Source organism: Engystomops pustulosus, chromosome 5, assembly GCF_040894005.1.
Source record: "Engystomops pustulosus chromosome 5, aEngPut4.maternal, whole genome shotgun sequence".
Lineage (NCBI taxonomy): Eukaryota > Metazoa > Chordata > Amphibia > Anura > Leptodactylidae > Engystomops > Engystomops pustulosus.
Genome location: NC_092415.1, coordinates 36,982,752 through 37,003,430, shown reverse-complemented (window position 1 = coordinate 37,003,430; position 20,679 = coordinate 36,982,752). Strand labels below are relative to the sequence as shown.

The 20,679-nt window shown below is 40.1% G+C and overlaps 1 protein-coding gene across 1 annotated transcript in view; it reads left to right on the top strand.

The window, feature by feature from the left end:
• The window catches only part of STMN2 (stathmin 2), a 31,308-nt gene extending 11,338 nt beyond the window's left edge, over positions 1 to 19,970 (top strand). The window contains exons 2-5 of the mRNA XM_072151658.1: positions 13,570 to 13,665; positions 15,264 to 15,436; positions 17,095 to 17,286; positions 18,730 to 19,970. Of these exons, the coding sequence (XP_072007759.1) occupies positions 13,570 to 13,665; positions 15,264 to 15,436; positions 17,095 to 17,286; positions 18,730 to 18,789 (521 nt within the window). The 3' untranslated portion in view covers positions 18,790 to 19,970. The remainder of the gene's footprint in view (positions 1 to 13,569; positions 13,666 to 15,263; positions 15,437 to 17,094; positions 17,287 to 18,729) is intronic.
• Positions 19,971 to 20,679: the final 709 nt, after the last annotated feature.

Here is a 20,679-nt window from a genome sequence, read left to right as displayed (position 1 = left end):
CACATGACAATGATTGTGACATTTAATTATCAGGTATCAAGTCATTTTTGCAATTTTTATATAATCAAAAATAAATACAGAAAATCAATGTTTCAGTCTTTGAATGTATGAGTCATGGAGATGGGACATTCATTTTGTGCTCCTATTTTTGAATAATAGATAAAACACCAGATGCTGATACATATTTGTTTTATATAGTTATTGTTTATTTCATTCGCTTTATTATTCCATTTTGTGTTTATGATTATGGGAGCAGCGATAATGTTTCTTAAACGGTATTTACAAACACACTTTACAGCAGCCACCTGACCCTTTTGAGCCTGAAGTCTGCCCGGAAGTTATTGGAGGGGTGAGGTGACTAGTAAAGTTGAAGTGTACATTACATAAAATCCACTTGCTTTGCTCGTGCTCAACCAAGCTGGTCATGCATATGTAGGTGGAAGTCATGAGGAATACCAGCTGGCTAAACAATGGTCTAACCCAGTGGTGGCGAACCTATGGCACGGGTGCCAGAGGTGGCACTTGGAGCAATTTCTGTGGGCACTCAGACCATCACCCCAGGACAGAGTTCACCAAATAGGACCAAATCCATCAAGTCCCATGCAACTTATGAGATGCTGCTCTCAGCGCTATTTTAAAGCAACACTTCATTGGCTGTTAGGAACTGCGGGAAAAGTGAGAAGGTGTTGAAATGAACTGCAATATCTTTGGAGGTCCTCCTGCTGGACCAACCATTTTTCCTCTACAGAGAGACCCTGGAAAAAAGCTACAATGAGAGTCTGAATTTGCTCTCCTTCTTTAAACTGTATTGGTGGCCTCAGGGGGGCGATACAATTGAGAGATGTGGAAGAACAGGAAGCAATAAGTTACTGCTTAAAATGCCATGTTGGCACTACACAGGAAAATAAGTGGATTTTGGTTGTAATTTGGGCACTCTGTCTCCAAAAGGTTCACCATCACTGGTCTAACCTGTGTAGACAGCTAATAATGTATTCTAAGTTACAGCAGACACAATGGGGCTCATTTACTAAGGGTCAGCGGACCGCATTTTTGTCAGGTTTCCCGACGATTTCCGTGTTGCGCCGCATTTAACATGGGTTTTTGGCGCACAGGATTGGATTTTGGGGCATCGGTGCCTGCTTTCACGCAACACAAATCGGGGGGGCAATCCGACGGATTCGGACAACGTGCGGGATTTAACACCGCAAATTGTGTCGCAAGACATGCACTCACATACACCGGGAAGAAGAAGGTGAACTCCTGTGGACCTTAGCGGGGAAGCGACAGATGCAGGATCTCGGGCGCACGATGTTGGTTAATAGCGCCAGATTTCTTCGCCGGACCATCTGGATTGGGAATTGCGACAGGACTGGGTAATTAAATATGCCCCAATGGGTTAGATTTATCAAGCACTGTCAGTATCTGGCCGGAACCGTGGCAGACGTGTGTGGCACTGTACCCCTGCCGGGCACCTATAGCCATCTACAGGGACGTATATATATATAGTCTGAAAGCGGCAAAAGAGGGGCAATAGTCTCAACTCCTGGCTATGCACCAGCAACTTCAACTTTATTAAGGCTTCTATGCCAGTAACCCCCAAAAGTTCAATTTCCATACAATCCACTTCACCGATAAATTAAGACAGTCAATGGCTGTGTTACCTTATCAATTGTACTCACATGAAGATGTAAGTATAATTCAGTAGAACCACATGAGGAAAGAGCAATCCGTGTCATATTTTGAATTGTATTTGACCATATTATGTTTTGACATCATTCAATACTTTATGTCCTTATATGAGTTTATTTTGTTGTATTGTAACTTTGTAATTTTATAGAGCAACTTATACTTGATGCACCTGACCTGATAAAGATATGATATTTTCTTTGTCATTCACACATGCTGCATAGCTCATTTAATCACTAATGATAATACTGTATTAAAAGTGTTTGTTCGTGTCTTTGTTGTTGTAAGTTCATTTTACATTCCCCTGGGTGATTTTATTTTTATCATTTGAGTCATCCTTATTATGTAATAATATATCTATATACTGTAAGTTGCTTCTACATATCAAACCACTGATTCAACATAAGTTCTAATATAATTGGAGAACCTTTGACTTTACCCCCAGTGTCAGATATTAGGGGTAAGAAATATCACATATTTAATTGTACAGGCGGTCCCTTACTTAAGGACACCCGACTTACAGACGACCCCTAGTTAAAGACGGACCTCTCAGCCTACTGTGACCTCTGATGAAGCTCTCTGGATGCTTTACTATAGTCCCAGACTGCAAGGATCAGCTGTAAGGTGTCTGTAATGAAGCTTTATTAATGATCCTTGTTCCCATTTACTTGGGCAAAAATACATTTTGTCTGGAACTACAATTATAAAATATACAGTTTTGATTTAGATACAAATTCAACTTAAGAACAAACCTATGGAACCTATCTTGTATGTAACACAAGGACTGCCTATAATCATATATATGGTGCATATTCATGGAAAAGTTGAAACCAATACAATATCATGATATGATCACAGGGAGCATATAAGCAGACATAGGAAATCACATTGTGACATAATGGGGCAGATTTACTAATACTGTCTAAATGTAGAACAGCATACAACTAGGTAGACTACAACCATGCCAGATTCCTCATCCAGCATCAGACACTGTAATAAATGTGGATCAGATGAATACCTGTTTTATGTAATTATAAGTCACCAATATACTAAGGTTTTGCATTATTTTGGCACTTTTTGGACTACAATTAGTGATCATTAATGCCCACTTTTGGTGCGGCTTAACCCCATGTGCCAGCACTAGCATTTGCCAGCAGCATTTAAATGGTTAACACCCGCTATTGGGTTTTAAAATTCATGTTCAATCTGAATTTTGAAGCATATGCTCATCACTTGTCAGTGTCATATCTCAAAGGACATCTACCACCAGGATGAAGAATTGTAAACCAAGCACAGTGATATACTGATGTGTGTCCCCTCTGTCAGGATCCACTCTTCTTTTAACTTCTAATGCCCTAGTTTTTAAAATTATGCAAATTAACCTGAGGGGCTCCAGGCTCCTTTAACATCTATGGATCCTGGAGCCCTTCAGTCTCATGTGCATAATTTTAAAGCCTTTATTTCTTAAAAACAAGGACAAAGGAAGCTCAGTTAAGAGCGGATCCTGCCAGAGTGGGCACACACCAGTATGTCAGTGTGCTTGGTTTACAATCCTTCATCCTGGTGGTAGATGTCCTTTAAGCCTTCTGGCATACTACTTTCCAAACATTGCTAAATCAGAACCTAAAATAGTGAGTCATCCTATGATACATGCCCAGCCAAGTGTAGAGGCAAGGGAGGAATCATCTGTACAGAATTTATAGATGAGAGGAGTTACAGTTTTTCCACAAATCTAGAAAAGCCCTAGGGGGCCGGTTGGGAAGTAAAAAGAACTCATACTTATCCCTCTCAAACTCCTAGTTCCCAAGACATTTTGGTTATTATAGCTTGCCTGCCCTGGGGGTCTTGAGTGGCCTCTTTGGACCAGGGCACCTCAAAGGAAGTGACATCCCCTGGTCAGAAGAGGATACTCATTGGCTGAAGAAAGTCCCATGATCCCAATCCCAAAAACAGGATCAACATTGGAACAAAAGAGCTGGAGCGGTTTAAGTATGTGGGTTTTTTTTCTTACGACCCCAGTAATCTGGAAAACCCCTTCAATTATGATGAGTGGATATGAAGTATATATTACATCTACTGTCCCTACTAACATATTATATAGGACTTTTTATGTATAATGCTCTGACTGTTCGTCCTGTTACCGACATACAGTATTAAACCACATCATGTCCTCCAGTATAATTCTGTCTCAGGTTCCTTTTCATGTAGTCATTGGTTGAATTTAACTTCATCCATTTTTTTGGCAGTCAGTTCATTCGATTCTAGTTGGGTCAGAAGCGCCGAGCTCACAATGAAATAATATCCGCCTCTTACTGCCTGATGTAGGTTTATAATCAGATTCATGTTGTATCACCGAGAGCACTTTGTGAGAATAATGAGATTCTGCAATTCTATCTAAACTCCTTTCTTGAGATCTTAGAGAACATGATTCCTGATAAATGACAGATCTAGGTCAATCTGAGGGATTGCAGAGCAGCTTTCTCTCTCTGTGTTTGCCCTAAAATTGATTCCCTGGGTAATAATGAGCTAGGGCGCAGCAAGGACCTTCCTGCTAATAGGGAAAGATAGATGTTCTATAATTCAGAAAGTGTTTCAGATGTATTAGTAACAGCTATAGCCTCTAATCTTATTCCCTAATTCATTATCATTACAAAAACATAAGCTTTATACTTTGATGTTTTTTCATCTGAAGTATGATTGACTACCGCCACAATATTTTCTTCCCTTTTCTTGTTGTTTCAAGTGCCTTCATTACTGTTTACTCCTTAAAAAGGCAGAATAACGGGGCTCATTTACTTACCTGGTCGCTGGAGTTCACCGAAAGTGCATTGTCTGGCAACAATGCACTGTGCCGCGATTCACTAAGATTGTGCGCCCGATATCCTGCATGTGTAGCTTCCCCACTCCGGTCCTACACCTACACAAACTTTTACGTGTTGCATGTAAGTGCTTGGGCATGTGACACAATTCGAATGTTAAATCCGAATCAGTTGGATCTTCTGACGGCATGCCCCCTAATTTAATTTGTGTTACATGAAGAACAGCGCAGCTGTGCCAAAAAATGACCATGTGCACCGAAATCCCAGCACAATGTCATGATTTTTCGACAGTAAAAAGTCTACTTAGCATATTGGCTAATAAAGCTACCATGGAATTATGCTAATCAGACTCTCTACTGTTAGATGGACGGCCCTGGGGTGGGGCTAACAGTCTCGCACCACCCACCTGACAGTAGAAATATTTTGATTGGCATTAATTGTTTGGTTACAATGGGAATTAGTGAAAGAATTCCTACTAAAGGATGCCAACAGCTTGGGTTAGCTAAGGTGGTGAATAGTCCTATTTACGGAACAGAACTTTTTTAGGCTCCTTGCACACGGACGTTTGCTCACCTAGGCCATAACCTGAGCGAGCACATGGCTGGGTGCAGAAGAGAAGAGGGGTAAGCACTCCTTGCCCCTTCTCTCTCCATAGAAAGTTGTGTGGCTTGCCCAGCTCGGTCACACAGTGGGGGACCGGCCCTACCTGACCCACAAGCCACTTTGGATGTGTCGGGGTAGAGAGCGGATGGGGAGGGGTGGGCAGGTAAGGGTATGAATACCATCCCACTACATTTTCTGGTAAAAACCATAGAAAAAAACTCTGCTAGTTCAGGCCTGGTCTACAGGTCGTAACTGGTGTATATTGCGCCCGTATCCACTAAAAGGCCGAAGCCTCAACTTCGAGATTGACGTTCAAAACACCAGTCATAATGAATTCCACCCAGCACATTCACCACATTGTAACTGGGTGCCATAGACTTTTATGGTGGCCATGATCTGGCCGCAAATTGTACAGCCGTATCACTGGCCCCGTATCACACAACTTGAGCTTTAGTTCCTTTATATTTTGAGTCATGCGCATCTTTTTGTCCAGTCTATACAACCAAAAACGGATATTTATGGCAGCTTTACAGTGATGAAAGCCTTTGAGTGGTGAAGCTTTAGTTTCATAATTTTTGGCCCCTTTGACAGATTATGCTTCAAGACCTCTGTGCTTAGCCTCTGTGTAGAATTACTATTTTTATTTACTAATTACCTAATTTTGTGATAAAATCATTACATTATTATTAACGTGTGTAGAGATTTACAATCCTTGGATTTATACTGTAGATGGTAATCCATAAAAAACTGAGGGAAGATGAGAAAACTACAAGTGACTTATATTTGACTTATGAATTTCTTATGTCTTATAATCGAATTTGATTATAAACAAGTATTAACTGACAATGGAAAATGTTACCAGATCATGATCACCTTGTCAGTGGATGGAAGCATATGGACATCTGCAGGTGTTCCTACATACTGTGATAAGTACTTCAAGAGATTAGTATGAGCCTTCTGTCATACTTATTGCCCCCATTCTGTGGTATCTGTGACATGGAGGCCGCTATCTTTACTATGGCGGTAATACTAACTTTTTTTGTCCATATTTTGCACTCATTTAAAGAAGACCTTTCACCAAGTACACAATATTGAAACTACGTTTTGCCAAAAAAGTTCCCTGAAAATAAGATGATCTTAGAGCATAATTCTGTAGATCTTTTATTAAAATATATAGTATAAAACACAACAGAAACCAAACATAATATACATATATATATATATAATATATAATAGTATTAGACTCCTTTGTGTACTTACATCCAATAGTGTTACATTTCCTGGGTGAGAACACCCAATTATAGTTGCTGCTTTCCTAATTACACGCCTTATGTAAAGTGCCTTATGGTTTTCTATAAATGTCCGTCCCTCAATAAACTTATCAGTCTTGTTTGCTAACTTCCTGCAAGGACAGGTCTTGTCTTTTCTTTCAAGTTAGTCAAATTCCAGCGCTGGACACAGACTCATTTAATTTGAAAGTCACCTTACAATGATTAGGGGTTTGAGCCCCAGGTAAAAATCTATAAGAGTATGAACCTCCTGCTCCTATATCCTGACCTCTGCTCACACCTCCTGATCCCTCCACACACATCCTGACACCACCAGGCCCCTGCTCACATCTCCTGACTGCACATTATTCCTTTTTACACCTCCTGACCCAGGCTCAGACCTACTGACACTACCTGACCCCAGTCTGGTTTCACCTGGCCAGGTCTCACTCATCCGCAGGCTTTTTCTTCTTCCCTTTTTAGCTCCACCCATTATTTCCAGTTCGCGACTGCTCCTCCAGGGTTGTAATTCCCACTTGTCAGTTCTTCCCCTGCTCACCCAGACTCTGATGTGGGGGCGGGGTCAGATGAACTCCCTGCTCTCTCCTCACCACCAGCCTCAGCAGCTGCAGGCAGCACGGTACTGGACCTGCAGTTTGGCAGTGCAATCTGCCTGTGTGGTAAAGTGGAGAGCTAACAGCCCCATAGTGGGCTTGTATTGGAACACGGATCTGAGAAATATATATATATACAAAAAGGGCAGCACTCCAAGAAAAATGTAGCCCATACTTCGACTTTTTAACCTCTTCTGCTGCTAGAGGTAGAAAAAACACCACGTTTTTCACCATCTTGGAGTGCTGCTGTTTTTTTGGTTCTATTATCTGAGCTCTTATGGTGAGAGATATAGGATAGCACACTTTTTCTATTTTATCCAAGGACTACACTGCTGAATTATGCTGCGTATCTAATGACAGTGTCCCTTAACTCCACTCTGTCACATGGAACATTATGAGAGCTAAAATATCGCAAAATATAGCCCTTGGCCTGACCATCCTTCAGGCCCCATCCTTGTTGCTTCTATCCTCAGCAGACTTGGACATGGAATTTGTTAATATAATTTTCATTGACTTTCAGAGTTATTCATTGCAGCAAATGCCATACAATTTCAGTAAAGGGTAATAACCTGTCTGGAATGAGTCTGGTATCCAGAGTAATCGTCTTAGTAATCATATCTGGCATCCATTACAGTATCTTCAGTACTTGCCGGAGAACAGTAAATGAAGTAAAAAGCTGTAAATAGATATGAAAAGTAGTATAGCGCTCCTTAGAGGCAAGTGCTGGTAATGCAGTCATGCAATACTGTGTTGCACCATTATCATTAGCAATGTTCAGAGCGTGACAGGTGACCTTCAATATCAGATACCTGTCAGCCATGATGCGCTCCGGTGGTTGGAGGTCTCCATTTATTGACAGCCTGTAATGAATGAATCCAGCACTGCAGACAGAAGAGCTTAATACCATCAATCCCTGGTGGAAGGGGCTGAGCAGAAGCAATAAGGGACATAGCGCGGGATTTTTTTTATTTAAAGTATTTTGTTTCCAGAATGATACCCTTAGGGGGAATGAAGACCCATCAGGATTATAAAGATAATTGGGTAGATGTATCAGAGATGTCACACGGTAGGACAGCGCAGAGACTTTAGTTGTACTCTGCACGATCCAGTAGTTGGTCAAAGAAGCCACGCCCACTTTTTTGAGATAACATCCTCATTGTTGTTGAAATCGGGAATGTGTCTAAAAACTGTCCAAACCTCTTCAGAAATTCGGCTCATGAAATTTCATGCTTTTTGGCGCAAATTACATCAGAACTTCAAACAGATTGATAACTCTGTCACAATGGGGACAATTATCAGGGCTTTTACGCTAGAAAACTGGTGAATAATCCTGAATAAACCAGCTCCATACCAACTGGGTGTGGAGGGGGGGCATGGCCAGGGACAGAGTGCCGACATGGGGTGTTCTTACCCCTCAGCTGTGGACTCACTGCACCCAGCAAACTTTCACAAGAGAAAGTTCACAGGCTGCAGTATGTTTCTTCACCAAGTAGGAGCTGGCATGGAGATACATTGTGCATCAGGAAGCCTAAGCCTCTTGAAGTGAGTGGCTGGGATATCATTGTACGCTGCCGCACGAGTGTCATTGTATGATAAATCTCCTCCATTGTGTGTATGTTGCAAAATATTGTTGTGTAGAAACATTTGGGGGCATTCATCAATTGTGGCCATGTTTTTGGCACACAAATTGTGTGGTATTTTAGACTTGGATGTAGGACTGTGGTGCAAGGGCTAAATGAATTGGCGCACGACCAGAAGGGTTCTAAACGCTCTCCACAATCATGAAGGTGAAATAGAACTTGGTAGACCGGTTTTTAGCTCCTCTATTTGTGCGCCAAAATTTACACCAAAAAAGTGTCACATTGGGTTAACCAAAAAAACGGAGGCATGCATGTCAGAAAAGGACAAATATTATGACATTGACAATTCACAAATATGGCGCACAAGGCGCAGCAAGAAAGGGAAAAAGACAAAAAACTGGAGGAAAGCCAATAATGAATGCCCCCATTGTATCTGCTGCAGATTTTTAAATATTCTGTGAATGCCCCACAAATCTCTCCTAACTGTCCTGCTGAGATCCTTTTTTTGTGATTATGCCACTGAATTTGGACAAAGACCCATGTTGAACCTACATGCATAGTGCACAAGCATATGATGCCATCCCCGCCCACGGCACACACATGGTGCAGGAGTGCCCAAAAATGGAGGTGGCGAAACAAGGTTAAATAGACGAAACTGTGTGCAAGAAATTGTGCCAAGATTTACACCATATTTCGGGAACACAATTCCTGATGGGCTCCTGTGATTCAATTTTCAGATTTTTTTTTTTATATCATTATCCGACCGTATTTAATGATAGGGACAATATCCTGTAATTTTCTTTCTGGTCACTAAATAAAACCAGATAAAAGTAGACTATAAAAAAAATAATGATTCAATATCTGCTTTCAATAAAGAAAGTTGGCAATACATCTGCTTTATAGGTGCATGACATAGCCCCAAGCTTGAGGTTGCTTTATTTAGCATCAGATTTCACTCTTCCTATAACACTTGTAAACAACATGTATATATTTAGTATAAAGTATCAGACATTCGCTTAAAGCATTGATGATTTCCACGCTGCAATGGATATAATCACCATCTAAACATTGGGGCTCATTTACTAAGGGTCCGAACGCCGCACTTTCGTTGGGTTTCCTGAATATTTCCGTTTTGTGGCGAATTGCCCTGGAATTTTGACGCACGCGGTCGGATTCTGGTGCATCGGCGCTGGCTTTCATGCGGCAGAAATCGGGGGCATGGCCGTCGGACAACCCGACGGATTCGAAAAAGAACGATTTGTGTCGCAAGATCAAGCACTTACATGCACCAGGAAGAAGAAGGTGAACTCTGGCGGACCTCGGCGCAGCAGTGACACCTGGTGGAAATCGGGCGCACGACCTTAGTGAATCCCGGCAGACCCGAATCCTTGTCGGACAACGCACCGCGGGATCGCGACTGGACCGGGTAAGTAAATGTGCCCTATTGTGTAATGTACAGCAATCCTCCATAATAGCCTCATATTGTCTGAATGCCCCTACTGCTGCCAAAGCACCTCTGATCTCAAGAAACAGGGACTCCTTAAGACCTTTGGACATATCCTGTGGTATATTTCAATAAGTAGTCATGTTCTGGTGGGGTCTCCATTGGATGCTTGATTGGATTGAGATATGAGGAATTTAGAATCCCCCATGATAACTTCCCAAAACTATTCCTGAACAATTTTGTGGAGCAGCAAGGAGCACTACCCTGTTAACATGGTCACGTGCACTTTAGAGTCTATGAAGGAACATCTTTCACGGCATCATCATGTCAACTCAGCCAGATTGTCTTCTTCCCATACTCCTCAAGTCTTCTTCACAATACTCAGCAAGCTTTATCTGTTCCAGCAGTTTGAGATACTTTGTTGCTCTTGCGTGAGATTGGAATGGATAACTTTTGGTTGTCAGGAACATCAACGAGCCTTGGTTGTTTATGACCCTTTATCCAGGGGTTTCCATTACACTCCCTGTTTTTGGAGAAAATAATGAAAGCAAATGGACTTCAATGGACTTTCTTCAACCTCCTTATTATGCTTCCATTACTTATAGCTCAAAAAAATATGGGGGCTGCCGCACAATTTTTTTTCCACTATTAATTATTGAAGGATATGCTGAATGCAGGTGTGGACTAAGCTGCTTCTAACATATCAACTTCACTTGCTGCCTTATATCTCTCATTCATTGACAGGTACCACACCAGATAGTCCATGCTGTCACTTCATCTACTATAGCGGAGTAGTGGAGCGTTCCTGTCTCCCTCCTGTGCACTTGCTATACCCTGGCTGAACATTTGCAGGTTATGGTGCAAGGACCGCACTGATATTCATATATGTAGTATAAAACCTGGCAGCCGGTCACATATTTTTTCATCCTTCAGGTTCCAGGACGACCGGTGAATAAATAATGACATTATACACGATAGAACACAAAGACACATTAGTATATGTAAAGAGAACACCTAACATCTCTCACACTGCTGTGTTCTTTAATCTCTGCATTTTCGTTTTGTTTTTTTAATGGCAGCCAATCCAGGAGATCTGTGTAATCATACTATTGTGTGTATATGTTAGTAGCAGCAGGACTGTGAAAAAATGCATTTACATTCCAGGATTGCAGCTGTAATCTCTAGTGCTGCTACGTTAAGACATCTATGGGCCCAGTTATCATTTTTGTATTTCTAATGCCCCTAAAATGAAATAGTACAAAAGATGAGGCAAAGACTCATGGGAATTGATTAATTAGTGATGAAACAATCTGTCAGTATGTAATCTGTAAAACTTGGCCATGCAGATGGAGATGCAGAGAAGTGGAGTTTTTGGACTGATAATTATGGGAAAGGCGGCTCTCTGCCAAATGCTGCACTAATATGTACTCCATCTGTCTACCGCTAGCAGCTTCCATCATAACAAGTAATCCGGGCTGTCATCAATATGCAGTCTTTTTCTGTTTCCCTGCCTAGCCAATAATAGGATTATATTTGGAGCAACACATATTTCTGCTGGTTTCTGCTAATTAGAGAGTTTACACATTTTATATTTGTATTATTTTTTGGAAGTTTCGTCTTAAAATACGTACTATTTCCTATTTTTCTTTCCATGTGCCTTATAGATGAGAGCTCAACCAAAGCTGCAAAAAAAACCAAAAAGTTCAAGTTTTACAGCTCGCTTTTTGACCATGGAAAGTCAACCAATCAGATCAGGAAAGGGCTTGGGTGAATGAGCTGTTCAATAATAGGCAAAATCTAGGCCTCATTCTTGAACTCAAAGGTCATAAAAATAACCCTACAAAAGTTGGACCTCACATAGGACAAAGTCTTATACAATACACCAAAAGTAATCTACTAAGGAGTCTGGTAAAAAAACATGCAATAAGGTAAACTGTTACTCCACTATCACCTTTGTATGGTGGCCTCCTATATGTCAATGGCCGACTTTTAAGAAGTCTTGGTACATGACTTGGGATTTAAGTAAACCAGAAGGGAGAATGTTTTCTTCTAGAAAAAGTTCATTGGTTTACATCCAAAATCGGGCAAATAGAGGGACTTGAGTTGGTTTTCCATGTTGTCTGATTTTAGTAGAACTTATCATATCTTGACTAAGGGCTGATTCTAGCCTTTTTGCTGCCTGAGACACAACTTGAAAATGAACCCCCCCCCCGCATGGAGAGGAGTAGAAGTCCATGCAGGCATGCTTTGATTTCATTTTATCATATGTATGCATGGTGTACAGTTTGCTAATGTTAAGAGGTTAAAGGACCTGAGATTATGTCACCATGGTAACATGACATTACCGTGGCATGCTGAGAAAGCATGGCAATGCGTTGCTGGATTTAGCCCGAGGAGGACACACACACCCTCAACTTGCTATAGATATCTCTGGATACCAGACAAAATTATAAGGCTGATTATATGGGGATCTGAGGGAAACAATTTTTAGCTAAAAGAAGGGGAGCAGTTAGTTAATAGGGCTCTATAGGAACCTACCACTAGCCTACAATATACTTATATCTAGAACAATATGAGATGTCAATAGCAGCTGATTTGACAGGAAAAAAAACTGTTATAGTTTCGAGTTTTATTAATATGGAGCTAAAAAATTAGTTATTGAAAAATATTTTTCAGACATATTAGCAATGATGTTGGTTCAATAACCGTATGGATATTATTAAAAGTAGATATATTTTGTAGTATATCCAATTAAACAAACCCCAAAGATAACAGGTTTCTACATGAATACATGGAATAATGTCCTTTAAAGACATAATTGCAGAAGATGTCAGATACGCCAGAAGCTTCACATAAGAGAAGGTATAATTGGCTTCATTAGTCTCTGTAAAACTTGTACTAATGTCACGATTTCCAGCTGTTATAAAACTGAAGAAACTTCATTAAAGTGCAATGACTCTTTATTATCAGCTATAGATTCCAGCAATTAGGGTTTCATTAGTAATAAATATACATCTACAGGCTGTAATTGGGTAAAAATGGAGGCACATGCTGGATTTTAATATGCCTGATCATTTGTTGATATTAGCAGAACTTGATGCAGCTTTAATGAGCAATGGTAGAGACTAAGGGACAGGTAGTTATTGCACATTTCACAAAGTACTAAGGACTAGGAATGACAAAGTTGAGCCGTTTCACATTTAGCAGATAAGGATACCCGATATAGAACGTGTTGGTATAATTTTAATGGTAATACTTGTCCTTTGTGACCTGCTGTGGCCCACAGACCAGAGTTGCACTGCACAGTACATTTTTGTGTGTTGTGAGTAGCAGCAGGACTGTGAAAAATACGTTTATATTCCATGATTGTAGCTGGACCCAATGCACTGGGGGAGTTTCCTCACACTGCTGTGCCCTTTGCTCTCAGAATTGAGCTGCTCAACAGCCCCTCCTTTCTGCACTAATAAAAAAAATGTGATATTTTACAAAAATTAAACCAGTTTTGATTTTTGTAGACTTAACAGGACTGATTTTTTTTTTTTCGCTTTTTTTCAGCCTACAAGGAAAAAATGAAGGAGCTGTCTATGCTCTCTCTAATCTGCTCATGCTTCCATTCTGAGCCTCGAAACATCAATGCATACACATTTGATGGTAAGTAAGTGACCCCCCCCGCCGCTTCTTATATATGTACCTATACTTGTGACAGCACAACCATAGATGTATAGCTTCACTTCTTATCAAGCAATACAGTAACGTGTAATTCTTGCATGTTGTATGAATAGCTAAGAAAGAATACACAGCATCCCATAGCCACATTTAGAATGGACCCAACTGTACACACAGTTATAAAATATATATTTATTTATAGTATTTAATTGTAGTAAGTATAGTCTTTATACGTCATTGTTTGTTACAAGGTTCCACATTAGATGAAAGTATCAGGGGGCTTTTACATATTAAATCATAATCTGCTTGCATCCACCACTAGGGGGAGCTCAGTACATAGAAATGTACACAGCAACTATAGCGCTCCCCCTAGTTGCAGCTAAAGAAAAAACTTTTGATGGTGACAGGAAATGGGGGGTCCACTTTCATTCCAGACCCCTTTCACACTGAGTTTCACTGAATACAAATTTCCTTATTGTATATTAATATAAGAAATATGATATGCAGATATGTTAACTTTTTACAATCTATATAAAATGTATCATTTACACTTTATTTAAAAAAGCATCCAATAAAGAATGATGCTATTTACTTACAGAGTTTATGCATATCATGACCTGACGTTTGATGAGTACAAAGTGATCCAGCCTATAAAAATGGCTCTTTGTCCTGCTTGTCAGGGAAGGAGCAGAGGCTCTATAGTACCATAGCATTATAGCTGAGAAGAGGTGGAAGGGGATGAATGTGGGGAGGAACCCAAAGGGACTTGTGGATTTTAAAAAAGTTTGAATAAAAAAATATCTGAAAATGAGTGGTATTATGATTTCCGGACTTTAGTATAAATAGTCTGGATGGAATAGATCATTTATTTGCATTTAGTAATCATAGCATTATAGTTTATACGGTTGAAAAAAAGACATCAATTTTACCAAGGAAGGGATTGGATGAGGGATTTAGGGGAAATAATTCTATATAACATAACCGCCAATGTTATTTAGGTGTAAAGAGGCATCTAGACCCTTCTTGAAGCTCTCTGCTGTCCCTGCTGTGACCAGTGCCTGAGGCAGGCTATTCCACAGATTGACAGTTCTCATAGTAAAAGAGCCCTGTCGCCTCTGGTGATTAAACCTTGTTTTCTCCAGACGGAGACAGTGCCCCCTCGTCTTTTGATTTGATTAAATGTGAAACAACTTTCACAATATTTTTTGTATAGATAATATATTTATATAAATTAATCATGTTAGTCTTAGTCTTCTCTTTTCCAGACTAAATAAATCTAGTTGTTGATGGATAAAGATAAGACTAGCCTGGAGCAGAGATATACAAATAATTTTCCATGCAGAAAAAATAAAGTTTTATTCTCTGGATTACCATCTTGAAAAAGTTGACAAAACATTTCCCAGATGATATGATATATAACATAAAACTCTCCTTGGCATTTATTTACCCAGCATTCCTGTGCTGCAGGTCCTACAGTTGTCCTGGTATCATTTTGCCAAATTTTTGGGCCTTTTTACTTAAAAGTATCTGACATCTTCAGCTATTACTGAACTAAGATTCTGTAATTCTATTTTTCTGATTAGATATGGAAGTGAAACAGATTAATAAGAGGGCATCTGGCCAGGCCTTTGAGCTGATACTGAAGCCACCATCTCCAGTCTCTGAGGCTCCACGAACCTTGGCCTCTCCAAAGAAGAAGGATCTTTCTCTAGAAGAGATACAAGCAAAACTGGAAGCTGCAGAAGACAGAAGAAAGGTACGCCTTCACTTGGAGATGTATGGAGTGGGGGAGATTTACCAAACATAACTCTGGAGCAATGGCACCTGAAATGCTTTCAGCCACATTTATTAATAGGAACCTACCAGCAGAAATATACCTAATATACCACTACCAGTAGGTTGTCAAGCAGCTGGAAAACTTTGACAATGTATCGCTTTCATGACCTGGTGTGCTGGCATTATCACAAAAATCAACTTTGAAGTGAGATGTGAAATGGTTGTATAAAGTCTAGGAGGCGGATAGTTTAACTCTGAAGTCAAGCTCTCTCTTCCTCAGAATGCCTCCTTCACTGTAATTGTGGTCCTGCATCCAGAGACATCACTAACCAGATCTTCTGAAGTCTGATGCATGATGTCAATCACATCGTAGAAGGCCTTCTGAGGTGGAGAGATCTTGATTTCAGGACTAAACTCTCCATCTCCATGACTTCATTCAACCAAGTTACATCTCAGTTCAAAAATGATTTTCTGGATGATGCCACCACACTGGACGACGAAAGAAACATGACCTCAAAGGTGTTACGTGGCCTTGCAACAAACCGCCATTGGTTTATTAGACCAATTGCTGATGACAGGTTCCCTTAAAGGGTTTTAAATCATTTTTAGGAACTTTACCTACTTGTAAAATGAGTGTGGCCCCAGGAATGGGGGCATAGCTTTGCAGCACAAAATTTGTGGCACAGGAGTAAAGTGTAAGAGAAAGAAGAGTAAAGAACAATCTACGTGATATTTATCATACTGTACATGTTTATCAATCTGGTTGAGAATACGACTGTGTAGTCTAGCTATGCACTGCTCTATTCACTGGTGATAAACCTCCCCCAGTATGTTGTTATATTATAATATATATTATATATTGAGCATTAGATGCCTTTTAGAACCTGTCATCCCTGAAAAATGCCCTTCATGATGACAGGTTCTCAGGGGTAAAAATATATATACGGTGACAGATCAAAGATAGAGTAAATGTTTAGAAATGTGCCTGTAAAGAAGTTTTAAAGAGAAGTAGGCAAGGTTCAATAGTAATGGGCATGGTCTCAAGAAGATTAACACATTTTCCACGTTTTATTCTAACAACCTTTACTTTCATACATAGACAAGTCTTGACGAGAGAGTACACCAACTCCAGTATACAGTAATAACAGCATTCTGTAGTGAACTTCAATAACTATCTAGAAAGAATTTGCCTGTAATTTTGGAGAAAATGTCATTATTGTCTATTATTCATGATGCAAATGAGCTTCTCTGAGTACCATGGACATGGCTGTGTTTGACGATATAACTGCTTTCTACACCATACACCATAGTATTACACAATGAGGTTATACTTTGTAGCTAGACATAGACAGACTAAAACATGTGCACCAGTAGACATGACTCCAACCCTGATGCACAAAGAAGCTTATTCACATAAAGATAACAACTGGATGACAGACTACCAAGAAACATGAACAAGTTTAGATCATAACGTTGCCTACACCGTGCTGTTTCTACTAGTGGGAATTGGGAGCTGGTAGATTCCTTTATCTCCCCAGTCTCCTTCAAGTGAGAATTTTATTTCGGTTGCAGTCAACACTGAGAATGGACAATGGAGAGCTTCTGTTACTCAGTGCCACATTCTGTTTTCTTCTACAGACTCAGGAAGCCCAGATCCTGAAGCAACTGGCAGAGAAACGTGAGCATGAAAGGGAAGTTCTCCAAAAGGCTCTGGAGGAAAACAATAACTTTAGCCGAATGGCGGAGGAAAAACTGATACTTAAAATGGAACAGATTAAAGAGAACCGTGAAGCCTATTTAGCTTCTCTTTTGGAACGTCTTCAGGAGAAGGTAAGGAACATAAGACTGTACGGGTGAAATTAAATAGTTTGTTCACAGCTGACAGGACTTGATCTCCTGGAGAACATTATAAATATGTATCCTAGAAGAGTCAGTGTACTGGACTGTATATTCAAAAAAATATTCATTATTACAAGTAATACCCTCTCTCCATTGAGTGGAGCACAAGTCATGTATATGTGCTGCCGCTTTATTTAATACCTATAGGACTGACACTGATGTAGATAACCAAGAACAGCACCTTGGGGCAGAGGAACCCTATTTTCATCATTGGTGGTGTTTCATCACCGGTGCTGCGTGGACTGAAGATAAGGCTTCCCGTTGTATTTATAGAACTTTACAAGGGTGGCCATCATGCTTGTATGATAGCATAGTCACAATGGCTTCCAGTGATCAGATCGCTGCTATGAGGTAGAACAAAAGGGTCGTGGCCCTATATGACCCTATGAGCCTTGTGTATAAGTACAGATGATCCTAGTCCTTTTGTTTAGTCCCTTTGAACATGAAAAACGGGCAATTTAAATAGAAAGTAAAACTGATATGCATTGGCTGCTGGATGATAAAGGGACAGGGTTTGAGGTTATACATAGACACTAATTTACCACAATCAGAATAAATCTGAATGCTCATGACCACGTGCAAAAAAAACGATCAGCTCGATGGAAAATAAGTGGCTGTACCACAAACCGGCCTGGAATAAGTCCTAACCTATATTTTGTGGCACAGTCACCCAACTGGTCATGGTTCAGGTCAGGGGCGTAACTAGGAGAGGCAGGGCTTCATAGCCGACTTCTGAAAGGGGCCCCCTTTAAAAAATATACATATTGGTATACTTGTACATGTGAGTTACAATCACACACATTTATACAGTCATATAAACACACATTTATATACTTATATACGTACACATATAGCATGTAAACACCACATACACACATACAGCATAAACACATATACAGTATATGCACCCCATTAATACATACAGCATATACACACATAAATACAATGCCATGTACACCCAATACACATACACAGCATATACACATCACATATGCACAAAAATACAGCAAATTCACACATACATACAATACCATACCATATACAGACATACAGCATATAAACACATACAGCATATAAATGCCCAATACAGTCTCAATACCCAAATTGCGAGGGCCCTCTGACACTGTGGGCCCCATAGCAGCTGCTATGGCTGTAGTTACGCCCCTGGTTCAGGTGTAATAGAAGTCAATGGTGGCTGTGATGTGACCACAATAGTTGTTGCCAGATCACATCTGCAAAAATGCCCCCCTGAATGGAGTCCATCTAGATTTTGATTTTACAAATTTATACTCAAGCTGAAAAGCTTTCAGTGCCTTAATTTTGACTTTATCAAATGAACTCCATGTCCTAAGATATGTTACTTTTGTCTTACAGGAGAGGCATGCTGCCGAGGTCCGTAGGAACAAGGAGCTCCAGGAAGAGCTTTCAGGCTGAAAAATCTACCAACAATAGTTACTTATTTGCCTATATTTACGGATCATGCGATAACAATACGGAATATGTATGACATCACAAAAATTAACACAAAGAAAAAAAAACAACAACAAGAACTCATGACGAACAAAAGAAAAAAAATCAATGAAAAAAAAACTAAAAAAAAATGTGGTCTCTTTGCAGAATGATTTGCTTCATGTTTAAAAAAAAAAATAAAAAAAAATGTGGGTCTTATTTTGTAAATACTTACATTTTTGTTAAAAAATTACAAGTATTGCATTATGCAAGTTATTTCATAATCTTACATGTCCTGTAACAGGCTTTAGGTGTCGTCTGTTTCTTCTAAAGCAAATTTGCAGAAACTTTCCAAAATACCTGTTGAATCCCTTCATCCCCCCCCCCCCCCCCCCAACCTCCTTTCTTTTGGTGCATAACATACAAGTAATCACCGGGCTGGTGGTGGTCAGACCTGCCATCACTGAGCCATATTGGATATTTTGTAAGCTTTCCAATTTGTTAATTCAGTCTTTATAACCCAAGTACAATGATGTTATTACATGTCGGTGTCCAGAGAGAATCTTAATGTCCGAAAAGCGAAAATGCTCCTTTCCTTGTGTGTCATGGTAAGACGTTTACAGTGATTTATGGCGTAGGCTAAACTGCTATTCCATTAGTTTGGTAGTTTGTAACACCTGGGGAATAGATGTCACTGTTTTTGGGGTGAATTTCACTACATTTGAGAGGCACATAGGATCTTGTAGTGATAGAGTAAGACAACTACGCAACTGATTTGCACAGGGACCCTATCGTAAGCAAAGGTGGTCCTAGATCTCCCAGCATGAGCTCCCTGTACTCTCTCTGCTATACCTCAATGGTCAATGAGGACTATTTTATACAACGTAATTCTGTATGGAGCCTGTAAGATTATTATCAAACTTTAATAGCCGCAAATTTCTGGTTATGTAATCAGTATATCTACAGGGATCATTAGACAGGGTGCACGTGCCAAGTGTGGAATTGCCTAACAGCCACCAAGTGTCAAACATAGTTGCGATTTTGAAATTGTTCCTGCCCCATGGAAGTTGCTGCCTGCATATTCTACTCTTCATTAGTGCTATTTCCTGTATGTTATTGTGAGCAAGCTGTGGTTAATAAAGAACTGGGGTTCTGAGAACTTACAACCGGCTGGTCTTTTTTCCAAAAAAATGGCATGTTATTTTATTAATATTTAGTTTGCAACTAAATAAAATTGTTACAATATTCTACTCTCGACTTGCAACCACAATGAGGGGGTGAGACTAATGATGATTCTACGTTTTTCACTTAGAACCCACTCAAGATGTGGACTATCTCACAGGGACTTCTACACCTAAAGTTGTGACCCTACTGCTAGAAAGTGGTTCCCAAGATACAGTGGTAGCAGTGAGGAGTTGTAGTCACACTGTGGAGAGGACATTATAGCCAACAGAATGGTAAAAGATGGATTGAACAAAATTCTTAGCAGAAAACCTAGTGGAACTGTTCAGACAAGATCCATCAAAATCAAGCATGATAAGGTGTAGATCCAGGTACCGTGTCTGTGGTAATCTTATATCTATTATCCATTGCCTCCATCCATCTAAAATCAAGATACTCCAGCTTTTACACAGTGTAGGAGCACCTCCCCCTTCACACTTTGGGGCACATTTACTTACAAAGTCACTGTAGTTCACTAAAAGTGCATTGTCCGCCTATGATGCTGTGTGCGGCAATTCACTAAAATCGTGCGCCAGAAATCATGAATGTGTCTCTTCCCTGCACTGGCCCGACAGAGTTCACCACTTTTTTGTGGTGCATCTGTAACATAGGGCGTGTGACACAATTTGAAAGTTAAATATAGCACTCCGTCCG